We start from the raw sequence: 19,878 nt of genomic DNA, 5'->3' as shown, positions 1-19,878 counted from the left end.
TTTCTTGAGGAATCTCCACACTGTTCTCCAGAGTGGCTGCACCAACTTGCATTCCCACCAACAGTGTAAGAGGGTTCCCCTTTCTCCACAACCTCTCCAACACACGTTGTTTCCTGTCTTGCTAATTTTGGCCATTCTAACTGTTGTAAGGTGATATCTCAATGTGGTTTTAGTTTGAATCTCCCTGATGGCTAGTGATGATGAGCATTTTTTCATGTGTCTGATAGCCATTTGTATGGTGCTGGGAAAACTGGACAGCTATATGTAGAAGAATGAAACTCGACCATTCTCTTACACCATACACAAAGATAAACTCAAAATGGATAAAAGACCTCAACGTGAAACAGGAATCTATCAGAATCCTAGAGGAGAACATAGGCAGTAACCTTTTCGATATCAGCCACAGCAACTTCTTTCAAGATATGCCTCCAAAGGCCAAGGAAACAAAGCGAAAATGAACTTTTGGGACTTCATCAAGATCAAAAGTTTGTGCACAGCAAAGGAAACAGTCAACAAAACAAAAAGGCAACCCACGGAATGGGAGAAGATATTTGCAATGACAGTACAGGCAAAGGTTGATATCCAGGATCTAAAAAAACTCCTCAAACTCAACACACACAAAACAGATAATCATATCAAAAAATGGGCAGAAGACATGAACAGACACTTCTCCAATGAGGACATACAAATGGCTATCAAATATCCATCTTATAATTTCTCTCATACAGAAAATTTATTAGCCACTCCACGAAGGAAACAATCTAAATCCCAACTAATCAACACAGAAGCACAATGTCCAGGCTCTCCTACAGGTTAAATGGTCTTCTCTACCCATTCCATGTGTGGCTCGTTGTTGCTGAGCAATTATACAAAGAAAACATAGTTAATTCCACATTCATACCCAATAAATAATGTTGGGCCTGAATAAAGATAATTGGGGAAAAAAGAGCCTCCATTCAGAACAGTCAGCAAAGAAAGACATAAAATTTCAGTTTAGAAAATCTTATGGAATTGACAGTAAGTAGGCTGCTCTACCTGGTGATTGGATATATGACCCTGATTTTTCTTTCTGGGGAAAACTCCATTATCCACTGTTTCCCTTAATACATGTTCAAACCTCTTAATTTTTTTTTCTTATCCATTATTTTCTATTACCCTTATGGAAGTATATCAAGGAAAAAACTAAGTGTAATGCAACAGTAACAAGGAAGGTTTATTCATAAACTGCTTTCATTAAAAATATCATATTTGTTCAGCATTTCAGATGCTTGGTCCTGTTATAAAATTAAATAAATAAATAAAATTCGAGAGATTGATATGTTTTAATACCCTATATGGCCATGAACATTGAGTTAATGCATGGAGTAGATTTAAGTGGGATGAAAAAACTTTTGTGAATTCTATATCTCTAGAAGATTAAACCTGAAGAATATCTTGTCTTCTCAAAACACTTCTTGATAGCATTCTTGACCTCTTTGTTCCTCAAGCTATACACAATAGGGTTCAGCATTGGGATGACCGTAGTATAGAACACAGATGCAATTTTGTCTGTGTCCATGGAATGATGGGAACTTGGCTGTAAGTACATGACAATGACTGTCCCATAAAACACTGAAACTGCAACAAGGTGAAAAGCACAGGTAGATAAAGCCTTCTGGTATCCCCCACCTGACTGTATCTTCAAAACGGTCATAAATATGAACATGTAGGAAATCAAGATTATAAGAAGGGCAAAAAAGATATTAAAGCTTGAAATAAGCATAAGAATGAGCTCATTAATGTCTTTGTCTGAGCAAGTCAGAGTCATGACTGCTGGAATATCACAGAAAAAGTGATGGACCACATTGGACATACAGAAAGAGAGACTGAATGTATCTCTAATATCAATAGCAGCAGTTAGAAGAGCAAAGATGTAAGAGCCTATGGCCAGACGAGCACACACACCTGTCGTCATGGTGGTGGTGTAATGGAGGGGTTTGCACACAGCTGCGTAGCGGTCATAAGCCATTGCAGCTAAGAGGTAGTTTTCCACAGTTGCAAAGAATACAAAAAAGAACATCTGGGCAGCACATGCATTGTAGGAGATGACCTTATCTTCTACAAGTAATCCAGCCATGACCTTGGGAGTGACTGTTGAGGAGTAACAAAAGTCCACCAGAGACAGGTTACTGAGGAAGAAGTACATGGGAATGTGCAGATGAGAGTCCAGCAGGATCAGCATGATCATCCCCAGGTTCCCAATTAGAGTGACAAGGTAGATGAGGGTAAACATTAGAAAGAGAGGACCCTGCAGCTCTGGGACATTGGTTAGTCCCAACAGGATGAATTCTTTCACCTCTGTGTTATTCTTTATGGAACTGATCTGCATATCACAAGATGTTCTATGGCAAAGAAAGGAACACAATGATGAACAAAACTAGTTGCACAGAAATGGAAATGTACAAGCATTATTCTATTAGAGCAATAATTTGTTCTCTAATATTTCTGAAGCATGCCATGGCAACCCAATTTAGTGACAACTCTCTCTAGAGTAATAAGCTTTTGGATAAGGAGTGTCCTTACAGATCATCTTCCCAACTTCTAGATTGTGTATATGAGTAAACTGAGTTGCAAGAAAGGCTAACAAGTTATCCAAGTTCACATATTTGGAATGAATCCATCTCCTATATCATATCTTTTTAAATCTAACAACTTACACTTCCACAGTGCTCTCATGCCAGGTGTTCTGTATGTATATATTTATTTAATCTTTTCATCAGTCCTATTAGATTGTTTAGTTATTCCTCCCCTATAGATACCTCATAATTTGGCAACTGAGAAACAAGTAATTCATATAAGTTTAGTTATGTATTAATGGACAAAGCCAAGCTTTAGACACAATCAAAAGGATTTCCAACCTAAGTGTTGTTAATGAATTTGAATTGACTTTAATTTCATTCAGTTTATACTTACTTGTCTCTATTGTGCTGAACTTAATGCCTGGAATAGAATAGTTACATAATTCACAGGTAAATGCATCATAGATGCAGTGGACTAGATGCAGCATTAGAGCCATGTGCAATCAACAAAGGCAATTCTGAACAGAAGGCATAGCATTGGATCTAAAGGCTTGGTTTCTGAGAATCATGTGTATGCAATCACATATCACCCCTATCATTTATGGCTGGAGACACTGGGGACTAATGAAATGAAATGAAAGTGCTGTTGGAACCTACCTCAAAGGATTATTGTAAGAATTTAAAGACATCATGTATAAAAGAGTAAGCATAATGAGGGTACCAAGCACAGTCCTAAAGAGTAGTAGCTATGATATTATTAACATAGAACAGTGGTCTCTATGTTGGTGTAGGAAAGTCAAGTGACAGATACAGGGGGCTGGGTTTTTTGAAAAATGTTATTTTATTTTTTCAGTGTTCCAAGATTCATTGTTTATGTACCACACCCAGTGCTCCATGAAATACGTGCCCTCCTTAATACCCACCACCAGTCTGGGTTTAAGTCTGTTGGCTTTAACCTCTGATTTGCCTTCTTGTACATGCTGTGTACGCAGATGTTTGGTTTTCCCCCTTTTTCTCACTCTATGCTCATGGCTATGTCAATCATTTTGTATGAGAACCCAGAGATCTTCAAAATTTCCTTTTCTTAATTTCTTTCTTGAGATACACATTTTACCCTGCCCCTCTATCTTAGACCTGTTCTTACTGTCATTCCTAAGAACACTGAGCTGGATCACCAATATTGAGGGGTGAAAATTCATGGCATGGGGGTTGATACTAATCTACAGATCTATTCATGAGAAAAATCACAAATCTTTGTATTTTTACTTGAAGCTTTGTGAAAGACATGCATTTTTTGGTAACCGCTATTCTTTACCATCTCCCTCCTCGTTTCTAAACACACTTTTTTTTACACGTCTTCACCTTAAAGTATTTGTGTTTGTCAACACCTTATCCACATAATATTTTATTATGATATCACATATATATCATTTGCTGTGTTCTATGATGACTAATAGCTCTCCTGAGGTTAGCAACAGCTTAAAATTCCTGCTTATGTGTAGCTGGTCTCATAGATCAAGAGACAATTAATATGGATAATAGATGATACTGATGATGATGATAATGTTCATGGTCATGATGATAAATAGATAGAGCAGAAGAGGAAGAGATATAAATTGGGTATGTACACACACGTGCGCACACACACACACACACACACACATACACACAAATAGCCTTATTTACTGCTAAGAAAATGAGGAGTTGAGAAGTTATGTGTCTTTTTCTACACCTAGTATGAGATAGTTAAGCTATAGATACCTGTCTCACTGATCCTAATGCCTGTAGCGTTAATCACCATATTGTCAGATTTTCTAGATGAACAGGTAATAATGGGGTAGGTTGTAGGGAAATAATAGTGAAAAATATGTAAGGGTCTTAGTAGATTCCGGATGATCTTTCTGGAAAGGAAGAAAGTGTCGTTTCACCCTGTTTGGTTAGCTATCCCCTCAGTGAAAAAACACACAGTAAATAGGACTTATTTAACACCTACCCAATCAGAGTACCATCTATCACAGGGTTGTCTTAACCTCTTAAGAAAAGCAGCATGGAATTTCAGAAATATTCCTCTGCACTTTCTTGATTACAGTGTTTTTCCATGACTCCTATACTTATGCCAATATTCAGAAATAGTGTTCAAACAACCAGATAGGAGCTCAAAAACTCACAGAAGATGTAGACACCCCGCTGCTTCTGCATTAATTACAGTTTTCACTGCAAGTGTTGAATCTAGAAACTTACCTTGCTCTTGAAAAGAGAGGAAAGACAGTGCTGAATTGTGAGTCTGCAATCAGAAATTCAGCCCTGGAAGAATGTAATGTCAGAGAAATTCTGTCTCATGTTCTGGTCGAGACATTCTGAGTTCCTTGAAGCATGAAGATATGGAGAAAGGATCATTAATATGGGGCTTCCTAGGAAGCCTGTCTTTAAGTAGTGCATCTACCATGGGTTTTTTAAAGTACTCAGAAGATGATTTACATCCTACTGATCTCAGTTTTCTTATTTATGATAAGAAGATAATAAAATTATCTGTCTCACAGACTTTTTAGAATTGTATTTGTGACTAGCAAATGAGGGCAGATGTAAACCCTTAGTAAAGGCTAAAATTTTCAATATGAGTGAGTTTAATTTTTATTTCAGGGTGTGTTCCCTGCCTGTCATTGCAGACTCACTGCAAATACTCAGTTTGGACAGAAGCTGGTGTCTACAACAAGGTTAGCTTTTAGTTCAATAAATGATGAATAAATGGGCTCAGCCCAACATCTGGTCCTTTTAAACAACGTCATGCAGCATCATGATGAGATTTCAGCCCATAATGAATAAGAACAAGGAGAAAATTGTACAGGTATGGAAATCTTGGGGGAAAAGACCCCTGTGAGGGCAAACATTTCTCATGCCAATTATATAAGGCAGAAACAATTAAACTGTATGCAGTGGCATAATTTGGTATGTTGTGTAACATATGCTTACATTTGCAATATTGCCCTCCTTTCTCTCTCCTCCCCCACTTAAAAAATTAAGGTGAATTTTGGTGCACCTGGGTGGCTCAGTTGGTTAAATGAGGTCATTATCCCAGAGTCCTGGAATTCTTCCTGCCTTGGGTTGCCTGCCAACAAGAGGATCAGCTCAGCTGAGGGTCTGCTTCACCCTCTCCTTCTGCCCCTTGCCCCTGCTTGTGCTAGCTTGCTCTCTTTCTCTCTTTCAAATAATTAAATACAATCTTTTAATGAATTATGGTGACTTTTACATACACCAAGAGTGGTTTTGTTTAATTAATTTATATTTATTATTTTGGATATTTGTTTTTTAAATTTAATTTTTTCAGTGTTCCAAGATTCATTGTAGGTGCACCACGCCCAGTGCTCCATGCAATACGTGCCCTCCTTAATACCCACCACCAGGCTCACCTAACCCCTCACCTGCCTCCCCTCCAAAACCTTAAGTTTGTTCTCACAGTCCACAGTCTCTCATGGTTCATCTCCCCTTCCAATTTCCCCCAATTCACTTTTCCTTTCTTTCTCTTCATGTCCTCCATGTTATTCCTTATGCTCCACAAGTAAGTGAAACTATGATACTTGACTTTCTCTGCTTGATTTATTTCACTCAGCGTAATCTCCCCCCCATTCCATCCATGTTGACACAAAAGTCAGGTATTCATCTTTTCTGATGGAGGCATAATATTCTATTGTATATGGACCACATCTTCTTTATCCATTCATCTGTTGAAGGGCATCTTGACTCTTTCCACAGTTTGGTGATTGTGGCCATTGCTGCTATGAATATTGGGGTACAGATGGCCCTTCTCTTCACTATATCTGTATCTTTGGGGTAAATACCCAGTAGTGCAATTTCAGGGCCATAGGGTAGCTCTATTTTTAATTTCTTAAGGAACCCTCACACTGTTTTCCAAAGTGGCTGCACCAACTTGCATTCCCACCAACAGTGTAAGAGGGTTCTCCTGTCTCCACATTCTCTCCAACAATTGTTGTATCTTGTCTTGTTAATTTGGGCCATTCTAACTTGTGTAAGATGGTATCTCAGTGTAGTTTTGATTTGAGTCTCCATGATAGCTAATGATGATGAACATTTTTAACACGAGTCTGTTAGCCATTTGTATGTCTTTGGAGAAGTGTCTGTTCATGTCTTCTGCCCATTTTTCTTATAGATCTTTGATCCCAGCCATTTATCTGTTATGCCATTTGCAAATAGCTTCTCCCATTCTGTGGGTTGCCTCTTAGCTTTGTTCACTGTTTCCTTTGCCATTCAAAGGCTTTTTATCTTGAAGAAGTCCCAAAAGTTCATTTTTGTTTTTGTTTCCCTTGCCTTTAGAGACATATCTTGAAAGAAGTCATTGTGGCCAATGTTGAAGAGGTTACTGCCTATGTTCTCCTTGAGGACTTTGATGGATTCCTGTTTCATCTTGAGATTTTTCATCCATTTAGAGTTTTATCTTTGTGTAGAGTTTCTCTTTGTGTAAGACAATTGTCCAGTTTCATTCTTCTGCATGTGGCTGTCCAGTTTTACAACACCATTTGTTGAAGAGACTGTCTTTTTTCCATTGGACATTCTTTCCTGCTTTGTCAAAGATATAGTTTACTATAGAGTTGAGGGCCCATTTCTGGGTTCTCTATTCTGTTCCATTGATCTATGTGTCTGTTTCTGTGCCAATACCATGCTGCCTTGATGATCACAACTTTGTTCATATCTTCTGCCCATTTTTTGACATGATTATCTGTTTTGTGTGTGTTGAGTTTGAGAAGTTCTTTATAGATCCAGGATATCAACCTTTTGTCTGTACTGTCGTTTGCAAATATCTTCTCCCATTCTGTGGGTTGCCTTTTTGTTTTGTTTGTTTTTGAGCTCAATCCCATGAACCTGAGATCATATCTGACCTTAAACAAAGAACCAGACAGTTAACTGACTGGACCACCCAGGAGCCCCCACTAAGTGTTATTTTTTGGGTGCAATTGTAAATGGAATTATTTTATTCATTTCTCTTTCTGGTACTTCATTATTAGTGTATATGAATGCAATCTATTTCTGTGTATTAATTTTATATTCTGCAACTTTACTGAATTCATTCTTTCTGATTTTTTTTAGTGTTTTTTCCAGAGTTTTCTATGTACAGTATCATGTCATCTATAAATAAGATAGTTTAACTTCTTCCTTACCAGTTTGGATGCCCTTTGTTTCTTTTTCTTGTCTGATTACTGTGGCTAGGACTTCCAGTACTGTGTTCAATACAAGTGACAAACATGACTCATTTCTTTAATTAGGACTTAGAAAAGTTATTCAAATAAAGAAATCAATAAGACCCCAATGTTCACAGCACCAATGTCCACAATAGCCAAACTGTGGAAGGAGACGAGATGTCCTTCAACAGGTGAATGGATTAGAAGATGTGGTCCATATAGGCAATGGAATATTATTCAACCATCTGAAAAGATGAATATCCAGCTTTTGCATCAACATGGATGGACTGGAGGAGATAATTCTAAGTGAAATAAGTCAGGCAGATATAGTCAATTATCATATGGTTTCACTTACTTGTGGGACATAAGGAATAATGTGAAGGAAGGGGAAAGCGAAAGGGGAGAGAAATCAGAGGGGGAGACAAACCATGAGAGACTGTGGACTCCAAGAAACACACTGAGGGTTTTAGAGGGGAGGATGGTGAAGGGGTGGGTTGGTCTGGAGATGGGTATTAAGGAGGGCCTGTATTGCATGGACCACTGGGGGTTATATGTAAACAATGAATCTTGGAACACTACATCAAAAACTAATGATATACTGTATGGTGACTAACATAACATAAAAAAATAAAAAAAATTTTTTAAAGAAACTCAAATATAGAAGCATAATTTTATTACAATAATAATTTTCCTTCAAAATCCTCCAAATCTAAATCACAAGCATGACATTGCAATTTAGGGTATAATTTATCTATACAGCAACAGACATTTAAAATTTTTGCAGCAAGGTATTTTACAACAACACACTGATTCTAAACCATAAGAGACTCTTGATCTCAGGAAACAAAATGAGGGTTGCTGGGGGTGTGGGATATGGATTGGGAGTTGGGTTATGGACATTGGGGAGGGTATGTGCCATGGTGAGTGCTGTGAATTTTATAAGACTGATGATTCACAGACCTGTACCTCTGGAGCAAATAATACATCATATGTTAATAAAATAAAATAAAGTTTATACAGAGAGGCAAGAACAGTATAGCTAGTGCAGTATAGAAGAAGAACAACATTGGAAAAATGACCGCACCTAACTTCAAAATTTTCTATAAAACTATGGTAATCAAGACAGTGTGGTGTTGGGGAGTAAAAGACAAATAGGTCAATGTAATGGAATAGACCTCCATTCATGTAGTCACTTGACCTTTGACAAAGGAACAAAAGCAATCCAATGAAACAAAGATATTCTTTTCAACAAATGGTGCTGTTACAATTGGATATCCACATGCAAACTGAATCTAGAAACAGAAATTACTTACAGTCTTCACAAAAATTAAGTCATAGACCAAAATGTAAGCGGAAAAACTATAAAATTCCTAGAAGATAACACAAGAAAAATAATTTAGATGATCTTGGGCATGGGGATGACTCTGTGGATACAACACTAAAGGCACAATTCGTAAAATAAATAATAAACTAGACTTCATCACTACCAGAAACTTTTGCTCTGCGAAAATGTCAAGAGAATGGGAGAACAATCCTCAAACTGAGAGAAAATACTTGCAAGTGACATTATCTGGCAAAAACAAAACAAAATAAAAAACTCTTATGCCAAACATACAAGGAACTCTTAAAACTTAATAAGAAAACTCAATTTTAAAATGGATGAGAGCTTTAACAGACACCTCACCAAATACAATAATACAGGGACTGCTGAGTGGCTCAGTTGGTCAAGTGTCCAACTCTTGATTTCAGCTCAAGTCATGATCTCATGGTTGTGAGTTTGAGCCCCAACGCTGCTCATGGAGTTTGCTTAAGATTCTCTCCCTCCCTCTCCCTCTGCTCCTTGCCACCACTCTCTCTCTCTCTCTCTCTCTTTAAAAAAATAGAAGAAGAAGATAATACAGATAGCAAATAAGTGCTTTGAAAGATGATCCATATCCTATGTCATCAAGGAAATGAAAATTAAAACATCAACAGATTTCACTATACACCTATTAAAAATGGCCCAAATTCAGAACACTGACAACATCAGTGATGGTGGGGCAACAAGAACTTTCATTCACTGCTGGCCAAAATACAAAATGGGGGAGCCACTTTGAAAGACAGTATAGAGGTTTGTTAAAAAACTAAACATACTCTTTCCATATCATGCAGCAATCTTTATTACTGGTATTTACCCAAATGAGTTGAAAACTTGTGTTCACGCAAAAACTTGCACACGCATTTTACAGCAACTTCATGCTGACTTGCCAAAACTGGAAGCAAACAAGATGTCCTTCATTAGTTTAATGGATAAATAAACTGTGGCATCATTGTTCAGCACCAAAAAGAAATGCGCTGTGCAGCCATGCAAAGACATGTAGGAATTTTCAATGTGTCATACTACATGACAGAAACCAATCTGAAAAGCCTATGTACTGTATATTCTAACTATATGAGATTCTGGTAAAGACAGAACTATGGAGACACAGAAAGATCAGTAAACTGCCAGGAACCTGGGGAGAGAGGAGTGACTAGGCAGACCACAGGTCATTTTTAGAGCAGTGAAAATACTCTGTACGATACTATAATGATTAATACAATCCATTATACATTTGTCCAAAGCCACAATATTTTACACCAACTGAGAAAGAACCCTAAGATAAGCTATGGAATTTAGGTGATTCTATTCTTTATCTTTTTGAAAATTATAATGTGAACATGTTGATTCTGCAAGATGAATCAGTCAAGAGAGAAGTATTAATTCCTTTAGATCTGATCTATATCACTCAATAAAATGTGACAAAAAGTACATACTCTCATTAAAAGTACATGGCACTTCTTTTTTTTTCATTGGCAAAATATTTGAAACATTTAATGAATAACAAATTTACATTAATTCTTTTTTTGTCTTCTTTTTTTTATTATTATTTGTTTATTTACAGAATAACAGTGTTCATTGTTTTGGCATCACACCCAGTGCTCCATGCAGTACGTGCCCTCCCTATTACTCACCACCTGGTTCCTCAACTTCCCACCCCCCGCCCCTTCAAGACCCTCTGGTTGTTTTTCAGAGTCCATAGTGTCTCATGGCTCATCTCCCCTTCCAGTTTCCCTCAACTCCCTCTCCTCTCCATCTCCCCATGTCCTCCATGTTATTTGTTATGCTCCACAAATAAGTGAGACCATATGATACTTGACTCTCTCTGCTTGACTTATTTCGCTCAGCATAATCTCTTCCAGTCCCATCCACGTTGCTACAAAATTTGGGTATTCATCCTTTCTGATGGAGGCATAATACTCCATGTTGCTACAAAAGTTGGGTATTCATCCTTTCTGATGGAGCCATAATACTCCATTGTGTATATGTACCACATGGCACTTCTATGCAGAATCTTAAAACAATTTCTCAGGGAAATAAATAATTATGATTAGATATAAGTTTATATTTAATATTTCAATTAACTACTTAAATTATTTTTGTAAAAATGTAGCCAGACTCCATTTGCCTCTGACAAATTTCTCACTGCAAGTGTGTATGTGCCTACATGGACCACATACATGAGCTTTGTTCAGGGGCTTGCTTGGGCTCCTACTTGTCATATATGTTTGCACTGACATGTGGCAGAGAAAAAGTAAGTGTAACAAGTGAATAAATCAAATATTATTAGTGAGGTTTGACAAGTGGGTTCCCAAATTTCTGATGCTTCCCATTAGCCATCCTCATTCAGGTATTATATTTCTGAATATGTTTTCTTTTTTACCAGACAATAAAGTTTTGAAGAGGTAACGATGTTACTTCAGAAATTTAAATGCAGCATGGGACTTAAAAAGTAGTTCATTGCATGGGGAAAGTCTGAGTGGAATTAAACAAAATTATTATGCATACTGTAATGTTAAATTGCCAATCCTAGAGAAAAATTTGCTTTTTCCAACACCTTCTTGAATGCACACTTGACCTCTTTGTTCCTCATGCTATAGACCACAGGATTCAGCATGGGGATGACCATAGAATAAAACACAGCTGCCATTTTGTCTGTGTCCATGGAATGGCTGGAGCTGGGCTGTCAGTACATGAAAATGACTGTCCCATAAAAGATGGACACTGTAGTGAGGTGGGAAGCACAGGTAGATAAAGCCTTTTGGTGCCCTTGAGCTGACTCCATCTTCAAGATGGTTATAAATATGAATAGGTAGGAGATCAATATAACCAGAAGAGCAAAAAGGGCATTAAAGCTTGACATAAAAACAAGAGCCACCTCACTAACACGTTTCTCAGAGCAAGAGAGAGCCATGACTGCTGGAACATCACAGAAAAAGTGATGGATCAGATTGGAATTACATAAAGACAGACTAAATATGTCCCCAACATGGAAGGAGGCATTCAGGAAACCACAGATGTAGGAACCTATGCCCAGATGAGCACACACACCCGTTGTCATGATGGTGGTGTAATGGAGGGGTTTGCACACAGCTGCGTAGCGGTCATAGGCCATTGAGGCTAAGAGATAATTTTCCGTAGTGGCAAAGGCTACAAAAAAGAACATCTGAGCAGCACATGCATTGTAGGAGATGACCTTGTCTCCTATGAGTAATCCAGCCATGACCTTGGGAGTGACAGCTGTAGAGTAACAAAAGTCCACCAGAGACAGGTTACTGAGGAAGAAGTACATGGGAGTATGGAGACGAGAGTCCAACAGAATCAGCACCATCATCCCCAAGATTCCAACCACATTGATGAGGTAAATGAGAGTGAACATGATAAAGAGGGGAATCTGCAGCTCTGCAGCATTGGTTAGTCCCAGCAGGAAGAACTGTGTCCCTTCTGTGTTGTTGTCCATCAATGTTATTTGGGAATTATGAGATATCCTGTAGCAATGAGAAATAAAGGAGAAAAGTAACAAGAAAGAAATTCTAGTGAAACTGAAATGCATAAGTACCATGTGCATTATTTCATTAATAATTTGTACTTCAAAATGATCCTGGTCTAATGTGAATGGCCTTACATGTAAGTGTGTGTGTGTGTGTGTGTGTGTGTGTGTGTGTGTGTGTGTGTGTGTGTTTGCATACAGTGGATAGTATTATTATTTTTCTTTTACCATTAAAGGAATTAAGGATTTGAAAAGTTATATGATATTTTACAATTATGTCACTAATATGGAGATGATTCAAGTTTGAAATTCAGTTTTGACTTAATCAGAATCTGTGTGCTTTTAGCCCCCTCACAGACAGCATATATAAAGGTGCCAGTGATAGTAAGGATGAGATTATAGGACAAAGTTTACACTGCAGTTCAATCTTGCTAATTCATTTAGTTCCCTGTGTAGCTTAAAGTGGAGTCATTTCACCATTATCCACTTGCTGGAACATGACCCAGATCCTCACCAATGTGACTGGGTCCAGTCAGATCCTGTGAGAAAACTCCAGGAGATGGAGGGCAAGATTATTCCTGGACCACATGTAGCCCATGCCCTGCACATACGTCTAGATCCTGTTCATAATCGGAACTTGTGGAAAGTATAAAAGAAGTGATTGTAAGAAATAAAGTTGTCTACTGCTCATCAGTCAGTAGTCCCCCCATCACTTCGGCTCCTCCCATCACCAGGATCCCCACCTCACGAAGGTGCCAGCCCCCACCTTTCTTTTACCTCCAATGAGAGATGAACTGAGAGTGAACAAAACAAAATTTTTATGTACTCAAAAAGAGTGTTATCCGTCTTAATTTTTATAGGGAAGTAGCAGGATGTTTCAAAGGTATTACTAAAACCCCTAATAATGGAAGTTTTGACACATACACTCCAGCCTCAACTTATTGGTTTTTTTTACTTTTTAAAAATTTCTTTTCAGCATAACAGGATTCATTGGTTTTGCACCACACTCAGTGCTCCATGCAATACGTGCCCTCCCTATTACCCACCACCTGGTTCCCCAACCTCCCAACCCCCACCCCTTTAAAACCCTCAGGTTGTTTTTCAGAGTCCATAGTCTCTCATGGTTCATCTCCCCTTCCAATTTCCCTCAACTCCCTTCTCCTCTCCATCTCCCCATGTCCTCCATGTTATTTGTTATACTCCACAAACAAGTGAGACCATATGATACTTGACTCTCTCTGCTTGACTTATTTCGCTCAGCATAATCTCTTCCAGTCCCATCCATGTTGCTACAAAAGTTGGGTATTCATCGTTTCTGATGGAGGCATAATAATCCCTCGTGTATAGGGACCATATCTTCCTTATCCATTAGTCCATTAAAGGGCATCTTGGTTCTTTCCACAGTTTGGCGACCATGGTCATTGCTGCTATAAACATTGGGGTTCAGATGGCCCTTCTTTTCACTACATTTGTATCTTTGGGGTAAATACCCAGCAGTGCAATTGCAGGGTCATAGGGAAGCTCTATTTTTAATTTCTTGAGGAATCTCCACAGTGTTCTCCAGAGTGGTTGCACCAACTTGCATTCCCACCAACAGTGGAAGAGGGTTTCCCTTTCTCCACATCCTCTCCAGCACACGTTGTTTCCTGTCTTGCTAATTTTGGCCATTCTAACTGGTGTCAGGTGTGGTTTTAATTTGAATCTCCCTGATGGCTAGTGATGATGAACATTTTTTCATGTGTCTGATAGCCATTTGTATGTCTTCATTTGAGAAGTGTCTGTTCATATCTTCTGCGCATTTTTTGATATGATTATCTGTTTTGTGTGTGTTGAGTTTGAGGAGTTCTTTATAGATCCTGGATAACAACATTTTGTCTGTACTGTCAGAATCCTAGAGGAGAACATAATCAGTAACCTCTTCGATATCAGCCACAGCAACCTCTTTCAAGATATGTCTCCAAAGGCAAAGGAAACAAAAGCAAAAATGAACTTTTGGGACTTTATCAAGATCAAAAACTTCTGCACAGCAAAGGAAACAGTCAACAAAACAAAGAGGTAACCCACAGAATGGGAGAAGATATTTGCAAATGACAGTACAGAGAGATACTAAATCTTAATGTGACATTTAATGTCTTTCTTATGATTTACCTACTAGCATTTATTTGTTGTGTTACTTGGCATTTAATGAGACATCACTGCTAAGTGAAAATTATGAGATTATTTCAGATGATTCACTTGATTATGGGAGCCAAGAAATCACTGTATCCAAATATTGGAGTGCAAATACTTGGTGATAATGTAGATAAAAATATTTAAAGAAAGCAGAAAATCAACTGTTCTTCTTGAAATGCATTATACATTTATTTTAAAAGTTTATGCTATAGATAATATGCTAAACCACCAGTGTTTAAGAATTATCATATTGAACAAAATGGAGTATTATGCCTCCATCAGAAAGAATGAATATCCAACTTTTGTAGCAACATGGATGGGACTGGAAGAGATTATGCTGAGCGAAGTAAGTCAAGCAGAGAAAGTCAAGTATCATATGGTTTCACTTATTTTTGGAGCATAACAAGGAACATGGAGGACATGGGGAGATGGAGAAGAGAAGGGAGTTGAGGGAAACTGGAAGGGAGATGAACCATGAGAGACTATGGACTCTGAAAAACAACCAGAGGGTTTTGAAGGGGCGGTGGGTGGGAGGTTGAGGAACCAGGTGGTGGGTAATAGAGAGGGCACATATTGCATGGAGCACTGGGTGTGGTGCAAAAACAATGAATTCTGTTATGCTGAAAATAAATTAAAAAAAAAGAATTATCATATTAATACATTCTTACTCAGAGCTTAATTATTTTATTCATTCATTTATTGAAAATCTACTATGAAACAGATACCCACTGAAGACTGTGTTGTAAAGAAAACAAATAAAGCCATAGCTTTCACAGAATTTAAATTCAAGTTGGGGTACATGGATCATGAACAAGGAAACAAATAAATATACAAGAGATGGAGGTATAAGGATATGAAGAATAACAGAGAGTGAAAGAACAGTGTACGTAGTGAATAAAAAGGGATTGTTTTATATATGTGGTCAGGAAATCATTGTGTAATAGTGTAACAATTAAGCAATGATCTTAAGAAGTAAGGGAGCATTCTACACAGAGAAAAGCAAGTACAAATGTCCTAATCAGGAACATGATTGAAATTGTCAGATTGTGAAGAAATAGGAAGAAAATCGTGTGAATGAAGTAGGGCAAAAGAATAAAGAGGCAACAAAAAATAATTTAGATCAACAAGAGAAACATGAAATATGAGCATTAATCATTCCAAAGCATTTTCAGAAGGAAAATGTATTTTACTAGTTTTCAGTAAGTTTTTAAGTACTGCAAGAATTGGTAATAATATCTGAAGAACTTAAAAAATACAACCAGAGGGTTATGAAGGGGCGGCGGGAGGGGGTGGGGTGGGGTGGGAGGTTGAGGAACCAGGTGGTGGGTAATAGGGAGGGCACGTACTGCATGGAGCACTGGGTGTGATGCCAAAACAATGAACACTGTTATGCTGTAAATAAGCAAATAAAAATAAATAAATTAATTTAAAAAAATACTTCTAGTCTTCTTCCATCTTCTCATACTCTGGCTGTTTTTTTTACCTTTTGAAAAGTGTAATATGAGCATGTTAGTTCTATGTAATGACTCAGTTAAAACAGAAATATTAATTCACTTAAGATGCTATATGTAAGCATCTCCAGATAGAATGAGTTCTCCAAAATCAGAGCCTTCATTGCGTAGTATATTATTTTCATTCTGAAGCTAGGACTCTTAGAAAAGAATTCAAATAAAGAGATGAAAAATACTGGAGATAAATTTCTATTCTAATACATGAATTAAACATTCAAATTATTATTATAAAACACTAGCAACATTCCATTTAATTCTGGGAAATTTCCTCCTCCCGTGTGTATGTATCGTCATGGGCACATGCATGCACTTCTGTTCATGGTCTCACCTGTGCCCTTATTTTATGGGTCTCTGAATTGATGCAGTAGAAAAAATGCATGTCGAATAAGTGACTAAGTCCATATCCTAAATAAAATTTTGACAATTAAACACTAAGACATCTTAGTCATTCTTGTTCAGGCTTTTATTTGTACACTTAATGTTTGCTTTTGTTTCAGGACATAAGAGTTTTGAAGTTAGGCTACCATGTCAGGAGCTTAATTTCACTATGGCCTTATTGTGACTAGATTAGTGCACATAGTACAATGTTAAAATCACAATCCTAGATGTAATTTTGACTCTATAATGGTCTTTATGAATGCATTCTTGACTTCCTTGTTCCTCATGCTGTAGACCACAGGGTTTAGCATGGGGATGACCATCGTGTAGAACACAGACACCATTTTGTCTGTGTCCATGGAATGGCTAGAGCTGGGCTGTAAGTACATGAAGATGACAGTCCCATAGAAGATGGACACAGCAGTGAGGTGGGAGGCACAGGTGGATATAGCCTTCTGATATCCAGTAGACGAGTGCATCTTCAGGATGGTGATAAATATAAATATGTAGGAAATCAAGATAACCAGGAGAGCAAAAAAGATATTAAAACTCACAACATAAACAAGAACCAGCTCACTGACATGTCTGTCAGAGCAAGAAAGAACCATGACTGCTGGGACATCACAGAAAAAGTGATGGATTACATTGTTCATACAGAAAGAGAGACTAAATGTGTCTCTAATGTGGATAGAGGCATTCAGAAAACCACAGACATAGCAGCCTATGACCAAACGAGCACACACACCTGTCGTCATGGTGGTGGTATAATGGAGGGGTTTGCACACTGCTGCATAGCGGTCATAAGCCATTGAGGCCAAGAGATAATTTTCCACAGTGGCAAAGGCTGCAAAAAAGAACATCTGAGCAGCACATGCATTGTAGGAGATGACCTTATCTTCTATAAGTAATCCAGCCATGACCTTGGGAGTGACAGCTGTAGAGTAACCAAAGTCCATCAGAGACAGATTACTGAGGAAAAAGTACATGGGCATGTGGAGATGGGAGTCCAACAGAACCAACAAGGTAATCCCCAAATTCCCAACCAGAGTGATGAGGTAGATGAGAGTGAACATTATGAAGAAGGGAAGCTTCAGTTTTGGGTCATTGGTTAGTCCCAGCAGAATGAACTGTGTCACTTCTGTCCTGTTCTCCATCAATGTTGAGAACCACTAATGCTCTGTGGCTACAAGAAGAAAGAAATGGGTGATAAACAAAAAAACTTACAGTAAAAGTGTACATATAGTGTGTGTTATTTCATTAGAGCAATAACTTGTATTTCAAGATTGTCCGGATTAAACATTAGCTTAACAACAAAAGTTAATGCACTAATTACAATTTGTAGATTTACAAACTGTTGACTCTGAAGTAAGGAGCTTCTCCTCAATCCTAAAATTTTGTAGATTTGTAAGATGAGGTGTAGAAAACTGACTAACTCGATCAAGATGACTTGTCCAGAATGAATACAGTTCACTTTTTCCAAGCCTGGTAAAAGCAGACACTTGTATGCTGCTGACTTGCTAGGAACTGCCGTCGACACAGCTGGTGTACAGATAGTCCCCAACTTACGATGATTTGACTTAATGATTTTTCAACTTGACGATGTGCAAAAGTGATACACATGCAGTAGAAACCATACCTCAAATTTTGAACTTGGATCTTTTTCTGAGCTAATGATAGCCAATATGATCCTCTCTCCTGATGCTGGGCAAGGGCAGTAAACTGCAGCTCCAGGTCAGCCAGATGATCATGAGGTCCAACAACTGATAATTCTACAACCATCCTGTACCAGCTCAGCCATTCTGTGTTTCACTTTCAGTACTGTATTCAACAAATTCCAGATATTCAATGCATCATTATCAAGTAGGCTTTGCATGAGATGATTTTTTCCCAACTGTACATTAATGTTAAGAGCTGGAAACATGGTTATGGTAGGAGAGGCTAAACTATGATGTTCAGTAGGTCAGATGTAATAAATGAATTTTCATCTTGTGATATTTTCAATGTTCAAAGGGTTCTAGGGACATAATCTCATTGTAAGTACAAGAAGATCTGTATATTCATCACATCCTCTCAAGAACATTATGAGTTTGATTTGTTATTATGTTCATTTAAATTTTGATTCAAAGAGGGGTGCCTGGCTGGTTCAGTCAGTAGAACCTGCAACCCTTGTTCTTGAGATTGTGAGTTCTAGCCCCATGCTGGGTATAGAGATTACTTAAAACTTTAACAAAAAAAGTTGGGAGGAAAACAAACTATGATGCACAGAAGTTGAATAATTTTTTATATTTCAAATGAGTATTAATTGACAAGCCATGCTCGGGGCCAAGTCAACCTTTGAGCTCAAACTGAGTGGCCATAGTCTAAACTGTATTTGAATCAAATTGAATTTAACTCAGTGTAATTGTTCATTGTCTCCATTGATACAAATTCACTGAGTTTTCCCAGTGAAGTATCCAAGATATATATGCATAGTAGATCTGGTGAGATAGTGGAGCAGTAGGGTCACGACAGCCAGCAGAGGCTATATGAGGGGAAGAAACAAAATCGGGTATAGAGGTTATGTTCCAGGATGAGGTGCATAGCAGCCTTACTATCTTTTAATAACAAGGAGCCATCAATCTTAATCTAACTTATCTGAACCTCCTATTTCCATCATCAATAAATAAATAAGACAGTAATGAGACCTATAATATAGCATTGTTATGAGAATAAAATAAGGTAGTACTTAAAAACTGATAAAATCTGGGTGATTAGCACAATATCATGAGCTATAGTGTAATTGTTAGAATGGGATGATTGTGTTTACATTGCTTTGGGAAAAATGGGTGTTGTCCTGTAGAACTTCGGGTGTGTGTGATGTATGAAGTCTTATAGTCTCTTTAATTTGCCTTTCTCACACACAAGGTCCTCAGAGGTTTTCTGTGATCTCCAGAATTTCTCCGTCTGTTTTCATTTCACCCATGCAATTGGCTGTCCCAACAGGTCCACACAAGCTTTTTTTGCCTAAAATCTTCCTTGAAATCTATACATTAGCTTGGATAACAGTCCTCACCTGGATAACTCATTCTTTCTCTCATGACTGCCATCTTGCAGCAGAATCAGAGATCAAGGGTGACAGTTCTTTGTCTGTGGGCACTCTTCAGCCTGCAGATCCATTTTAGTGGCAAGTGCCACATAATAAAATATCTCATTTGAATCTGATCTTCCATAGAACAGTACT

The 19,878-nt window shown here is 37.9% G+C and overlaps 2 protein-coding genes and 1 pseudogene across 2 annotated transcripts; all 3 read right to left on the bottom strand.

Moving 5' to 3' along the window:
* Nucleotides 1-1,408: 1,408 nt before the first annotated feature.
* Nucleotides 1,409-2,368, bottom strand: LOC123948570 (olfactory receptor 5B17-like). Its single transcript, XM_046015779.1, has one exon. The coding sequence runs from the start codon at nt 2,366-2,368 to the stop codon at nt 1,409-1,411; it is 960 nt and encodes a 319-aa protein (XP_045871735.1).
* Nucleotides 2,369-11,622: 9,254 nt separating this feature from the next.
* Nucleotides 11,623-12,570, bottom strand: LOC123949197 (annotated as a pseudogene).
* A 4,303-nt stretch (nt 12,571-16,873) lies between these two features.
* LOC123949198 (olfactory receptor 5B3-like) lies at nt 16,874-17,812 on the bottom strand. Its single transcript, XM_046016554.1, has one exon. It carries the CDS (start codon nt 17,810-17,812, stop codon nt 16,874-16,876), a length of 939 nt encoding a protein of 312 aa, XP_045872510.1.
* Nucleotides 17,813-19,878: the final 2,066 nt, after the last annotated feature.

This window comes from Meles meles, chromosome 8, assembly GCF_922984935.1.
Source record: "Meles meles chromosome 8, mMelMel3.1 paternal haplotype, whole genome shotgun sequence".
Taxonomy (NCBI): Eukaryota; Metazoa; Chordata; class Mammalia; order Carnivora; family Mustelidae; genus Meles; species Meles meles.
This window is presented reverse-complemented; position numbering and strand designations above follow the sequence as displayed.